This window comes from Osmerus eperlanus, chromosome 18, assembly GCF_963692335.1.
Source record: "Osmerus eperlanus chromosome 18, fOsmEpe2.1, whole genome shotgun sequence".
Classification (NCBI taxonomy): Eukaryota; Metazoa; Chordata; class Actinopteri; order Osmeriformes; family Osmeridae; genus Osmerus; species Osmerus eperlanus.
In genome coordinates this window covers 4,575,780-4,590,779 of record NC_085035.1, presented here as the reverse complement: position 1 = coordinate 4,590,779, position 15,000 = coordinate 4,575,780, and the positions used below count along the sequence as shown (strand labels likewise).

At 48.6% G+C, this 15,000-nt stretch overlaps 1 protein-coding gene across 1 annotated transcript in view; it reads left to right on the top strand.

Annotated features, from left to right (window-relative positions):
* Window positions 1–88: 88 nt before the first annotated feature.
* Window positions 89–15,000, top strand: part of gfra2b (GDNF family receptor alpha 2b) — a 17,582-nt gene continuing 2,670 nt past the window's right edge. The window contains exons 1-3 of the mRNA XM_062484231.1: window positions 89–350; window positions 1,323–1,622; window positions 9,204–9,281. Of these exons, the coding sequence (XP_062340215.1) occupies window positions 311–350; window positions 1,323–1,622; window positions 9,204–9,281 (418 nt within the window). The 5' untranslated portion in view covers window positions 89–310. The remainder of the gene's footprint in view (window positions 351–1,322; window positions 1,623–9,203; window positions 9,282–15,000) is intronic.

The window sequence follows — 15,000 nt, the reverse complement described above, 5'->3', positions numbered from 1 at the left end:
TGAAATCAAATTTATTTGTATAGCCCTTTTTACACGCAAGCATGTCACAGAGGGCTTCACATATGCCCATAGAACTGCCCCATTACACATGATGTTTTGTTATTGAGTGTGTCTGTGTGTTTGTTCGGGTGATCCTCGCGCAGCAGCTCGCACGTTTGGATAGACTATTTGCCGTGGCAGAACCATGTCGGCACTGCTCCTCTTCAAAGATTGCCAGCGGGAGCGATAAGGGGTGATCTGGACAGCGCGGGAAATCTGTCCGCATTCCGTATCGTGACTTTGGGATTACTGATCTGCGCGAAAACCTGCCATGATTCTGCTGAACATTATCAGCTTGCTGTTTCTATTTGGTAAGTGGACTAAAACACGCGCACGCACACGGACACACACACACACACACATACATACACACTCACATACACATATGATTAATGCATTGAATCTCATTTCACCCTTGCCTTAATCCCTCCTTCAGTTAGGATATATATTTCTAAACAAAGCACTCAGTTCGGTGGTCAGTTAGCCCACTTATGCCCCCTGAGGAACAAACACGCTCTCCCGGTGAGCTCTGACGGTTAAATAGACACCGCAGGGCATGTTCTCTCTGCTCTTTAACACCTGAAGCACCTGCACTTTTTAGAAATGGACGGAGCTGTTGAACGCGTACGTGTGACGGACATGCATCCATATGCAATCTGTTTGCGCGAGCGAATGCGTTTGTGTGTGTCTTTGCGTTGGTGTGTCAGTTTAACAAACACACACAAGCCCGAGGGCAGAGATACATACAGTAGCGTCACTGAGCTGTCCATGGTGCTTAAATTGGTTATCGTAACACCGCGAGCCTCGGTTTTAATTTAGGCTCGATCTCTCTAAGAGTGCATTCTGTTCCAGCATGCCCTTTGCCAGGGGAGCGCATGGGCTTGTCATAAAACAAAGCCTAACCCAGTATTCTGAACCGTATTTCGTTGATAATGACGCAATTTCTATTGGACAGACAAGACCACGACACACAAATAATTCAACTTTAATTTGGGGTAGTTGTGGGGTTACATAGCTATGGACAGTGTATTAAAGGCATGTTTGCATGTATGCCTTGATGCTGATACACTTATTGGCCTGCCAAAAAAAAACGTTCAGCAAAACAAAAGTACACAAGAAAACAGGTGTACAAAGCAAGCAAGATGATTGAGTACCATTTCACATTCAGGCATCACACTTTGAAACTCTGCAGTCCCACTCAAAAGTACAGGGCCTTCGAGGTTTGCAGCTCGCTCCATAATTCCACCGGCTAATCTCCTGCCTTTCCTTCCCCTCGTCCGCAGACATGAGTGCGTGTTTGTCGGAGCTGGGAGCCCCCGGTTGGAGGGAGCCCCTGGACTGCGTTCGCGCGTCTGAACTCTGTAACCAGAACAGCCAGTGCAGCTCTCGCTACCGTATCATGCGTCAGTGTCTGTCTGGTAGGGACCAGGAGCGCAGTACCATGCTGGCCTCCAGGGAGTGCCAGGGGGCGCTGGAGGTCCTGCAGGACTCGCCGCTCTACGACTGCCGCTGCAAGAGAGGCATGAAGAAGGAGCTCCAGTGTCTGCAGAACTACTGGAGTATTCACATGGGCCTGACCGAGGGTAAGGCTTTTGGCATTCCTCTCATACTCGTCCACGGTGTGGGGTTTGGTGGGTTGAAGGAGGCCTTTTTCAGTTTTGTTGCGCCGGTCTGCCTCCTGGCCGTTTCAGGAAGTCCTAGCTTTGTCAAGGACTGCATTTTTGGAATCGTTTCCTCGTTTGATCGCAGACATCCGTCCTTCTGCATGTGACACGCAACAAAGCTGGTTCCGTTTGACTTCACTCAACCTGTTCTGCTGATATGATGACATTTCAATTCCCTCAAATAAGAGTCCCTTTGCCCGTCCTGCCCAAGCACTGTGTTTGTCTGCACTAGGTATCACACACGCACGCACAAACAAACACACACGCACATGCACACGCATACATACACACACACATGCACACACGCGCACACACACGCACACACACACACACACGCACACACACACACACACACACACACACACACACACACACACACACACACACACACACACACACACACACACACACACACACACACACACACTGGGCCCGTTGGCTGGCCTAGTTTGGGCCTGAGCAGCAGCAGAGCTCATTAAGAGTCTATCTCTTTGTTCTCTGTTCCACTAAGGACATCTCTCCTGCCAACAATGGCTGCAAAGCCTCTGCATTAGACTTTGTACACACATGTACACAACCTAAACACACACAAACGCAAATCCATAAGTTTACACACACACACATTTAATAATGACAGTTTACCAAGTACTGGCAAGAATTAAGTTCGGACCACGAAAGTACTACATAGATCAAGTAGACCGCCATTAGTTTTAGTTATTAGTTTTTGAGGGACTACAGAGCTCAACTTTATGGTTTGTTGTTGCTAGCATTAGGTGATATTCTCCGTTGGGCTCTCCTAATGTGCTTGTAATAGGATGTGTGTGTACGTGTTTTAAGTGTGTGTCTAAGGGAGAGAGAGGACAAGTGTGTGTGTGTAGGGGAGAGGGAAGACAAGTGTGTGTGTGTAGGGGAGAGAGAGGACAAGTGTGTGTGTGTGTAGGGGAGAGAGAGGACAAGTGTGTGTGTGTGTGTGTGTGTGTGTGTAGGGGAGAGAGAGGACAAGTGTGTGTGTGTGTAGGGGAGAGGGAGGACAAGTGTGTGTGTGTGTAGGGGAGAGAGAGGACAAGTGTGTGTGTGTAGGGGAGAGAGAGGACAAGTGTGTGTGTGTAGGGGAGAGAGGACAAGTGTGTGTGTGTAGGGGAGAGAGAGGACAAGTGTGTGTGTGTGTAGGGGAGAGAGAGGACAAGTGTGTGTGTGTGTAGGGGAGAGAGAAGACAAGTGTGTGTGTGTAGGGGAGAGAGAGGACAAGTGTGTGTGTGTGTAGGGGAGAGAGAGGACAAGTGTGTGTGTGTGTAGGGGAGAGAGAGGACAAGTGTGTGTGTGTGTAGGGGAGAGAGAGGACAAGTGTGTGTGTGTAGGGGACACACAAGGCAGAGGAAGAGAGTGAAGGAGATGAGTGGACTCGTGGGGGTCTTCTGGAGGCTGGAGGTCGTGTGAGGGAAGGAGACCAGAGATTGAGAGAGAGAGGAGGGAAGGAGACGAGAGAGGGAGAGAGAAGAGGGAAGGGGGGGGATAGAGGAAGTAAAAGGACAGGGGGATGTGAAGAAAAGAACCGAGGGAGATGGAGGAGATGTAGTCGGAAGAGAGAAAGGCCGCAAAGGGGAAACGGACGAGCGGAAGGAGGGAAGGAGGGAAGGTGGGCGAGAGAAGGAGGAAGAAGTGGCGGAAGGGAGCAGAGGAAGAGGGGGAGGTGAGGCGGGCAGGCGGAGGGGGAGATGAGGGAGAGGGTAGTCAGAGGAGGACAGTGACAAGAGGGAGGGGAGATATACGAGGGGGGGGGGGAGAGACCGTCAGGGGAGGATGGGGAGGTCGGTTGGAGGGGGGGAGGAATAGAGGAAAACGGGGGGGGGGGGGGGGGCGACTGGATTGAGGGGAAGAAGCAGCCAGGAGAGAGTGGAGAGAAAGGAAGGAGGAGATTGGAGCAGACATTTAGTATTTAACCTGCTGGCCCCGGGATAAGTGGACGCGGGCTGACTGGAGGAGTAGTAAATAAAGGACTCTCTGGAGGCAGTACACACTGCTGGGGCCCTGAAGTGATCTGTTTGGGTCTTTGGTTGACCAGCTGCCTGAGGGAACTGAAGGCTGCTGCGGTAATGGGCTCCTGTCGACTGGGATGGTCCAGATTGTGCAGGACAGCCTGGGGCTCTCGGTCTAGGTTGGCCATGTCCCCCCCCCCCCCCCCCCCCTGTACTAACCAGCCTGTCCGCTGGCCTGCTCGTCACATGATTCGTAGGAGAGTGTCTGGATTTGACTCGGTCGCTCTCTTCGTTCGCCCGAATCAGCCTGAATTTGAGTTTGTGTTGTCACTGGGGTGTTCGTCGTTTATTATGACCTTGTTGACTTTGCCGTCCAACCACCTTACTCACTCTTCCGAGTTCTGTCCTCGCCAAGGGTTTCACCTCTCCTGCATATCACACAGACATACACACACACACACACACACATACATACACACAGACATACACACACACACACACACATACACACACACACAAAGACTGGGCTCACATTGTCTGCAGTCTAGAAACTTTGTTCCCTTGAATCGATTGGCCCTGCTCTAAAACGGCTTTGATAAATAACTTTTATTTCTTTTTTTTGTTTGTTTGTCCCTTGAGAGAATGCAACGTGCATCTGAGAGAGAGAAAAAGCAAACAGATAAAAATACCTTTGACACATCAAAGGACGATGGGAGGACAGCAATCCATTTTCCAAGCCACATGTTCAAGCAAGCAAAAGCCATTACATGTGTTGGTGGGCATACAATGTATCGATGTGACAAGACAATCAGCAACCAGGAATCCTACAAAGAGAACAAGGTGCGAATGAAAGCTGACATGTCTGGCAAGCCTCAGACTGGTCGAAGTGCCAGGGCTATGTGTACAGGGACTGATAGGAGAGGTATGGGGCTCGGTGAAACAGCCACATCCAGAGACCACTCCTTGTCACCATGACTTCAAGCTCAAAGTCAATTTGCCGTTTGCAACACATACAGGTACACTGGAAATCCTGGTGTTGCTGCCCCTTGACCATTGCTCATCCGAAATAGACATTTCCGAGCAATAGCAGTATAAACAATGATTAGGATCATCCTATGTGAGCATTCGTAATAAACAATTGATTTATGTACATTGTTCGATTTTTATATTTGATATAAATGTATATATACATGTAAACAAAGGTCATGCATGTTTCCTTTCTGTGTGCCTAGAATGCTAGATGTTGGTCACTGCTGCTGTCCTTGAATAGGTTAGAATAGTGGGCCTGGCCAGTCTGTGATGTAAAACGACATGCCCTTGTGTTGTCACGGAGACCACGCGGGGCTGTGTGCAGCAGGTGTGAAGGAGACACGGTGTTCTAGAATGCCTCGAGAATGCTGCCTCCCATCATTCCATGCCCTCGCCATCACAGTGCAATCCCCCAAGGGCTGCGCCCTGCACTGACAGTCCAGCACCCAGCCGGAGGCTGAAACTGTCCGTGGTGCTGAAACACTAGCGAACCAGTCTGTCGGAGCTGTCCGTGGTGCTTAAACATTAACAGACCAGTCAGTTAGAGCTGTCCGTTGTGCTGAAACATTAACAGACCAGTCTGTCGGAGCTGTCCGTGGTGCTGAAACATTAACAGACCGGTCTGTCGGAGCTGTCCGTGGTGCTGAAACATTAACAGACCAGTCAGTTAGAGCTGTCCGTGGTGCTGAAACATTAACAGACCGGTCAGTTAGAGCTGTCCGTGGTGCTGAAACATTAACAGACCAGTCAGTTAGAGCTGTCCGTGGTGATGAAACATTAACAGACCAGTCAGTTATAGCTGTCCGTGGTGCTGAAACATTAACAGACCAGTCAGTTAGAGCTGTCCGTGGCGATGAAACATTAACAGACCAGTCAGTTAGAGCTGTCCGTGGTGCTGAAATCTTATCAAAACGGTCAGTGGGAGCTGTCTATGGTACTGAGAAGCGTGTGAGTCTGGAGTTGTGGATTGTGCTGTTTGGAGTGGGGGTACAGAGCTGTCCATGGTACTAGGACATGTTAGCAAAGCCTCTGCCAGACCATCTGTGCGTGAGATCCTCCTCTCAGGTAAACCAACAGACAAAACAGCTATTATTCATCTGACTGCAAACAAACCCTTGCCTCAAGCTGCCTAGTGGAAGCAGACTAGCTTATAAATCAGGCATTTAGTATTGACTCACGTACCATGATGTGGTAGATGCTAACAACACACACATTAACAATGTAGTACAACAACCATCAAAGTGCCTCACATTCAAGCTCATAAAAGACACATTTAGCATTGACTCGGCTGTTTAGCATGAAGGCTATTAAAGGACTAATTTCAAAATCAGCCTAATGAGTGGTGTATTTAGCATGCAGGCTAATGAAGGATGTATTGAGCATGCAGGCTAATGAGTCAGATTAGCATGGCTCCACAGAGAAATTGCTTGGTTTTATATCTATTCCTTTTAATTCTCTGCAGACACATGCATGCATGTTGCACAACAACACATTAACACACACACGCGCACACACACACACACACACACTCACACGAGAACACAGGCCCACACACACCAAGAGAGAGAGAGGGAAGATCATCTGTAAACCCTTCTCAGTTTCATTGTGTTGTTATTGATTATTTGGGAGCAGGGTAACTTAAGCAGCCAAATCTCTGTGTTCATCTGGTGTTGCAACTTCATCACTCTCCGTGCTGCTGACTACACATCTCCTGCCACACTTCAACGTGTATGTGTGTTTATGTGTGTGTGTGTTCTTAAGAAAGACTAGGAGCCAAGTTTCTATGCAGAATGATGGCACTATCAAGTCCTTCTGGAGGCAGACAATCCGTTTTGGAGGAGGAAAAGGGATATGGGTAGGGGAAAGGAGGAGGCAGGGAGATGAGTGGAGGAAGGAGAGGAAGGTGGAGGAGGAGGTGGAGAGGGAGAATGATTGTGCAGAAAAAGACAGCTATGTGGGAAAGGGACTTCATCCACACTGTAGTGATCTCTCATGGGAGTGACACTGGCTCTCTCTCTCTCACACACACACACACACACACACACACACACACACACACACACACACACACACACACACACACACACACACAAACACATATATATGCACGGAAGAATGGACTATAGGGAATGGGTCAATACGCATAAAAACCCACACACGCACACCAACATCCACACACGTCCACAATTATTATTAAATCCTGCAGTAAACAAATCTTTATTTCCCCTTCCGTCCTCTGTTCCACCTGCCCTCCCTCCCTCTATCCCTCCCTCCATGCCTATAATGACTGTGTACTGTGACCCCTTGCTGCTGGAACATACAGCAGAGTGGATCCCCTCTCTCTGTGCGGCCTCCCAGCTGGCCCCCGACACGCAAAACACAACAGGCAGAGGCCTGTCTGCAACCCCTTACACAAACTATTAACATCCACATCGGAAACCCAGCAGGGGGGGGGGGTGCACTGAGTCAGAGGTGGGTGGGGGGAGCCACTGTAAGGGAGGAGAGAGAAAAGTATAGAGAGGACCAGAGGTGCTCTATGCGTGGAAGGGTTCCGGGAGAGCCCGCCCGCTCGACTGTCAGTGTTTATTAAAAGGGGGGCGATGAGAAGGAGTGAAAGATGAGAGGTAGAGAGTGGCGGAGGACTGCAACTCCAGCACTTCCTCGAGCCTCAAATTCAGCTTACGCCACGACATGCACACACACGCCACAGACACACACACTCCAGGAACAACCCCCCCCCCCTCCTCCTCTGCCCCCACACACAGACACACACACACACATACTCCAGGAACAATCCAAAAGCATGTGTGGACACACACACGTGCACACACTCTCCATCCCACTTGGAATCATGTGTCTTCCGGGCAACTAACTGTGTCGGGCCTGAGTGTCCTTCAGATAACCTTGAGATAAAAAGAAAAAAAAAGAATAACTAGACTGTGATTTCAAAAAAGTGAATTACTGCCAGTGAAATGTTGCAGAATAAAATGATAAAACTCTGACCTCTAATCAGTGTTCCAGACGAGTTAATATAGTAGTACAGACAGCGATTCTGTTTGATGGAAGAGCATCAAGAGAAGGAGGTTTAAAAGAGTACACATTTGAAATGGAATGACGCTCAACAGAGACTTTAAAAGAAGGAGCCGTCATTACCCTTCACATTAATCACGTATCAAGTGGTTTGCACATTCAGACTTAACGAGATGTTTAGGCTTCAAGCTACAGTTGGTATCTAACGAGGTAGTCTCCAAACAGCTCTTCCACAAGGCCGACCCTAATCCCCCATAATCTGCATGTTCAGAAAACACACCACGATTTCATTAAGCAAATTGATTACAGTAACAACAACAAAAACAGCCAGTTATATTCTGTCACCGGAGCACTGCTGTCCACCCACAGTACGAGATCCCAGATTTGCACCCGCGCGCCAAACGAACACGCATATGCGAGTAAACACATCCGCGTGGGTACACATGCGCACCCACGCACGCACGCACGCACACACTCTCTTCCTCCTTCCTTCTCTCCCTCGTTCATCCTCCTGAAGACCTTCGTCTGTGGGAGTGTTCAGAAGATTACACTTAGGTAATTTATGCAAAGTCGTTGTTTTGCTCCCAACACATCGCCCGTGAAGGTGTGTGTGATCGTCGTTTTGCTTCCTGATTCTGTCAGTGTGGTGTTTTATCAGGGCTCCATCGGCAGAGAGTGTGCTCCGTCGTACTTTCCAAGGGCTGCGAGATTAGGATGGGCGGGATTACGTCCCTGAGGAGGGCATGGATTGGTGGATTAGCTCTTTGATGACTGAGAGGATTGGTGGATCGAGCTATAAAAGGATTTGCAGACTGACCTCACACGTGTGTACACACAAACACACACAAACACACACACACACACAAACACACACCTACAGGTTCCCGGTATACACCCAAATATGCACATCCACACACAACCACACACAGGTAGAAGACTTCAACACACACACAGTTAAACAAGCCTACTCACGCACAGACACACACAGACACCATCACACACACACACACACATACACATGCGATACACACATTCACAGCCAGTGGAGAAAGAGAGAGAGAGAGAAATGGGGTCGTCATAAACTGTCTTTTTATGTGCAGGTAAACATTCCCTGACACAAACGTTGTTTCACCTCATACAGAAATAAGGCCCTTGGTTCTCCGTTCACAAAACTGCCCAGGGCTCTCGGAACCCACACACACACATATACACAGGCACACGCACAAACACACACACACCAATGTACACACACAGACACGCACACCTCAGGCCCGTTTGTATGTATTTTTTTTACAAAATTGGAGTTACTCTCAAAACTCCTATATTAAAGGTTGGGTTTGAAACATTGTCCTGTAGGACCTAGCTCTGCAGCACAAAACTATAAAACAGATAAAGAATCTCATGGGTAAGAGGAGAGGTCAAGCGAGGTCTCATTTGTAACTGATCTTCCGGTCTTTTTTTCCAGGTGAGGAGTTTTACGAGACGTCTCCCTACGAGCCAATCCGCTTCTCCGATGAGTTCAGACACGCCTCCATCATCTCAGGTATTGTGATGTGTGTGGGTTTGAGAGTGTGAGTGTATTGTCTGTGTGTGCGCAGTGTCTGACTCTCTCCATATATGAGTAGGCGTGTGTGTGTGTGAGAGTGTGTGTGCCGTGTATGACTTCGTGTGAGTAGGCGCGTGTGTGTGTGTGTGTGTGGGTCGTGTATTATTCCGGCCCCGTCCCCAAGTTGATGTGTGTTTATCCAGAACATTTAGCCCACAGAGAGCCACATATATCAAGGTTACAACTGCAGGTTCTGATGGATCTCTGGCTGGGAATGTGTTTGATATGAGGCCACAACTAAGAATACAAATCTGTGGGCCTCCTCTGCTGATGAAGATGAACACAACCTATCTTGTGTGTGTGTGTGTGTGACTGAAGCTATCCTCTACCCTGTCACGAAAAGCTATTTTCTTTCCAATTTTCTGTATGCGCCAGTTCACATTTCTCATTATTTAAAGCACAGAGAGGTAATCTGAAGCTTTATACAAGACACACAAGCTTCACTGCACAAAAAATAATGTCCTCTCCCCTCTCTCTCTCTCTCTCTCTCTCTCTCTCTCTCTCTCTCTCTCTCTCTCTCTCTCTCTCTCTCTCTCTCTCTCTCTCTCTCTCTCTCTCTCTCTCTCTCTCTCTCTCTCTCTCTCTCTCTGTCTACCTCTCTCTTGTTTAAGTGTCTAAGGACATGTGGGACACGTTGTAAAGTTCACTGGACGACGCCCCTCTCGTAAACACTCCGGGCTGCCGGGCTAATTTGCTCGACGCCATCGCCCCTGTGTCTCTCCCTCCCTTGTTCCGTTGTATCAGCCCATCAGTCGCGAACAGGCAACTGAATCTTCTGATTGGTCACACTGCATTAGACCCGCCCATGTGTCTCCTGTCCTCCACACACACTTCTGAGGAACTCTTAAATGTCAGGCACAGCGGTGTGGCTGTGTGTGTGTGTGTGTGTCTGTGTGTGTGTGTGTGGCGGAGGGGTGAGAGGTGTGGTGGTGGAAAGAGGAGGGGGGGGGGGGTCGTGAGAGAGAGAGTATTCAAACATCTGTGAAATAGAGTTTGAGCTCTCTAAATTGGGTTCTGCTCTCCCAGATGAAACTACACGACTCCAAACGCCGCCAAAGTTTCCCAGCTACAAACAACGGAACATCAAAAGCGGCCACACACACACACACGCACACACACACACACACACACACACACACACGCACACGTACATAACTGCACACACACACACACACACTGTTGCACGTGCCTAAAGCAGTGAAACATCTCATATTAGGCATTCCAAACAGAACCTCTGTCACTATCAATATCAGAGCGTGTGGTTAAATGCAGAGTTCACTCCAAGTCTCTGCAAAAACATCAGACATGTGTCCACACGCACAGGCACACGCACGTGCACGCGCACGCACACACGCCGACATTCCAGTGCTTCATAGTGTCAACTGCACTACAGCTATACGTAACTTCCAAAGTATGCTGGAAATGTCTTGTAAAATGGGTGGTGGGGATTCATGAAAGCACGTGTTCTCTGTGTATGGGGGGTCAGATGGCTGAGCGGTTAGGGAAACGGGCTATTAATCCGAAGGTTGCCGGGTTCGAAATGACATTGGGCAAGGCACTTCACCCTACTTGCCTCGAGGGGGAATGGGGGTACTTACCGTAAGTCGCTCTGGATAAGAGCGCCTGCTAAAAGACTAAACGTCAATGTGTGTGTTTGTGGCATTGACTGCATGCGTGTGTTTGTGCGCTGGTGTCTGTGCGTGTGTTTGTGTTTCATGTACGATGTGTGTCGACGTGCTTCTGTGGACGCCGTTTAGCCCGAGTGCTTCCCTGTTTCGCCAAATCCCCTTCTCTGTCAGCCTCTTATCTAAAGCCATCGTATGAAGATGACCACTCCAACCCACTCCGAATACGCCAATGTCAGCGGGAGCCAGACAACATACGAGAGCAAGAGAAGGACGGACACAAAGACGGGGGACGGGGGTGGAAGAGACGGAGGGGGAGAGAGAGAGAGACACACAGAGCGATAAGAGGATAATGAAGAGGAGTGTTTAAAGATCGTCTGTGGAAGAAGAGGGGCGTGGGACAGTAAAGCGTGTTTCAGACGAGAGTGTCTCCAATCGATTGCTGGGGAGAGAGGCTGCGTGTGACGACGTGCGTGCGCGCGTGCGTGATAAACAGACGGAACGAAAAGTCACGCAAATGGCTGAAGGCACGACGCAAGCAAACAGGCTTGTGCGGTCCTTTACCAAGGAATGCTGTTTAGGTGCAAGCATTTTTCATGTTTGTTAGTCCGGACAATAGGATCAAGGAAGGACAGGAGAGGACAAGAGTGGAGAGGAAAGGGGAGAGGAGACAAGAGGAAAATGTACTTTTGACTGCTGACAATAGCTCCAATTACCTTCTGAGTCATGCATCGCTGGTTTTGCACGGCAGTGTGGGGTGTGTGTCGGTGTGCAGGTATGTGTGTGTGTGTGTGTGTGTGTGAGGGTGTGTGTGTGAGGGTGTGCATGTTCTCTCTACGTAGTACATCAGAAGCCAGGAGACTGGTCACGTTGCTCATTATCTCGGGCCAAAGTGAGTTGGTGTGAACACAGTCCTGTCTGAGACGAGCTCAGTCTCACTTAGGCTCCGCCAGTTTCGGTTTCATCTGACACCTCTCTCTCTCTCTCTCTCTCTCTCTCTCTCTCTCTCTCTCTCTCTCTCTCTCTCTCTCTCTCTCTCTCTCTCTCTCTCTCTCTCTCTCTCTCTCGCTCGCTCGCTCTCTCAATCACTTTTGTCATACCTCATGTCTATTGGCCTCACTCTTTTTGTCTGGGTCTCTCTCTCCCTTCGTATCTCTATCTAGACATCTCTGGATATGTCTGTCTGTTTCTCTATATTGCCATCTTGCTTGCTTTCTCTCTTTCTCCCTTTCTCTCACTCTCTCACTCTCTCACTCTCTGTGACTCATTTCAATTCAGTTTACAGTAATAGGCTTTATTGGCAAGAATGTTGAAGTTAAACAGTGTTGACCATGCAGCCCACAGTGACAAAACACACCAGACAACAACAAATTACAATAATATCAAGTAACATATAATGTATAATTATAATAATCATATACTTTCTAATTAAATTAAAGTGCCATGTAAAGAGATGTTTTAAATAATGCCAAAACAAACATACTATACAGTATACGTGCATACAAACATGCATGTACATACACGTAGAACATACATATACAGAATACACACTCACTCTGTACATTGAAATAGTCATTGCATATTGTAAATGAAGCAGAGGAAAAGGTCAGTGGAACATTGTATCAAACAATAATCCCTCTGCAGAACCCACATTGACAATCCATGCAGCTGGTTTTATGTACTGTGTATTCGCTGTTTGTTATAACGAGATGCACATGTTAGAGGCTGACAATTAGCTGAACATATACTTGTTTAATTAGGGACACTTAGCCGCCAATCCTCCTACAACATCTGTTTTCGAATATGGCAAATGCTACTTATCATGTCACAACAGAATACCTCGTTCTACAATATCTTCATGATGAAATCATTGACAGAGATCCATCCCCTATTAGCCAATCACCGTGGGCACAGTTAGTCAACTTGTTGACTTCATCCATAGCAACAAGGTAAACCCCGCCCTTTCTCTTAGCTTAAGATTCCTCCCCATTCCTAAGCACAAGGCGGTCTCACCGGGCTTCGTGTCGTATTTTTAGAAAAACTCGTAGTTTCCCAGATTCTTTCAATATTTGTTCAAATGTCGGGGATGTGTGCTGTTCGGATCTCTTCGTAAAGGTCACATTCTGTTGGGAAACGGAGCCTTGTCTCCAGCCCTCCCTGTGGGCAGAGGAGGCACAGCCTCTCCTCCCTGGGTAGCCAGGTCTGCCTGCGACAGCCTGTTTCTTCACGGCCGGGCCGTGCTCACTGAGCCCGCGCAACGTCAATGGCTTCCTTTGTATGTGGATCATATGCAGTGGGGCAGGTAGTTTGCCACTGTGTACTGTCCGTTTCGATCCCAAAAGGTCCCTTCTTTCTGTTAAACCATTTATTTGTTTGTTTTTTGGTTTTCTTGTCTGGATTTGGTTTGGCCAGGTTGACTGAATGGCATCCGGAGGCTTCGTGGAGTTTCTTGGTGGATTGAGCTGTAAGCCCAGCAGGCTGAGGGCACTTTCATCTGGGGTTTCTCTTGTTGGTTCAGGGCCAGGTGGTGGATCTACTTGAAGTTGTGTGCAAGCGAGGGTCACTCTCTTCCAAAAGAGGGTAAAATAGTATGTCTCTTTCGTGAATGTTAATTAGTAGTGGGAATTGGGTCTAATTCAGAAGCTCTGCATGAATTATTTGTGGGTTTTCCTCTGGACTTGATTGGGTGCTTAACCCATTTGTCAAGCTTTTGATAGTGCACCCCATTCTGCACTATCATATAGTGCAATAGGTTATATTGTTTTTATGATTCATTTTAACCATGTTCTAGTTTTAATATTTAAATTAATAAATAGTTTGGGGTTTTGTCCTTGAGCTAATATACAGCCATGTTACAGTCAAATTACTTGTGGAAACCTCACGTGTAGAAATGTGTGTCTTAAACAATGGTGGAGCTGGATGAGAGACCCTATCTATGTCCTTGACATCTGGATCTTTCCGGGAATGTATTTCAGTATCTCCATCTGTGTTCGGTGTCTCCACCTCGGTCTCTCCTCCTCTACACCTCCTCAAGTTGTTTTCCCTCTCTATTCAAATCAGACATCGGGAAGCTCTGTCCATCCGCAGCTGCACACCTCATCTGAATGTGCATATCTATCAGCCGGTCCAGGTCTGTCAAACTACACACCCGTGAAATCCAGCACCAGCCGCACGTGCAGTATTATCTCGATGGGGTGAATCTCCCTCTGAGCCCCGTGCAGGCTGCTGAGCGCGGCTGGAGCTGTGCTTCTGGCCCTGCCTGACTGACTGGCCCGGATCCTGCTTCCCCTCTGGGATGTGGCTGGACTGGGACTCACAAACACGGGAGGAGGCCTGCTCATTATGCTACTGTACACTAGACCTGAGGAGAGGAGAGGGAGTGGGAGGGGAGGGGGGGAGAGGGTAGGGGAGGGGAGGGGGGAGAGGCGAGGAGAGGTGAGGGGAGGGGAGGGAGGGGGGGAGAGGAGAGGAGAGGAGAGGAGAGGGGAGGGGAGGGGAGGGAGATGGAGATGGAGATGGAAGGAAAGAAGAAGGGACTGGAGGGAGTGTAGGGGAGAAACAGAGAGAGGGAAATTGAGAAGAGAGAGGGAACAGGAGAGGAGATAGAGAGGGAGGGAAGAGAGGGAAACCGAAACGCGAAAAAGGAAGAGGAGAGGAGAGAGAGGGGAAACTGAGAAGAGAGGGAAGCGGAGAGGATCACCTAAACACAGGGGACTGCTCACCAGGACATTTCTTACTGACGCAGCCTCATTTATGTAGAGCATGTTGAGGGGATGAGGGTGTTATATATTCAGCAGAGAACCTGCAGACAGGAGGCTAGTGTGTGTGTGTTTGTGTGTGTGTGCGTGCTTCCCCACAGCTAAACTGAGAGTGTGTGTTCGTCTGGACACTAGCCTCCTCCTTTTTCTCCCATGTCGGTTCCTCTGGTCTACTTTTCTTCTCTGTCTCCTCCTGACGAACCTTTCTCCCTCTTTCAGCCCCCTCTCTTTCTCCCTTCCTCCCTGCGTCTGCAGCCTTGTTAGATCATGTCC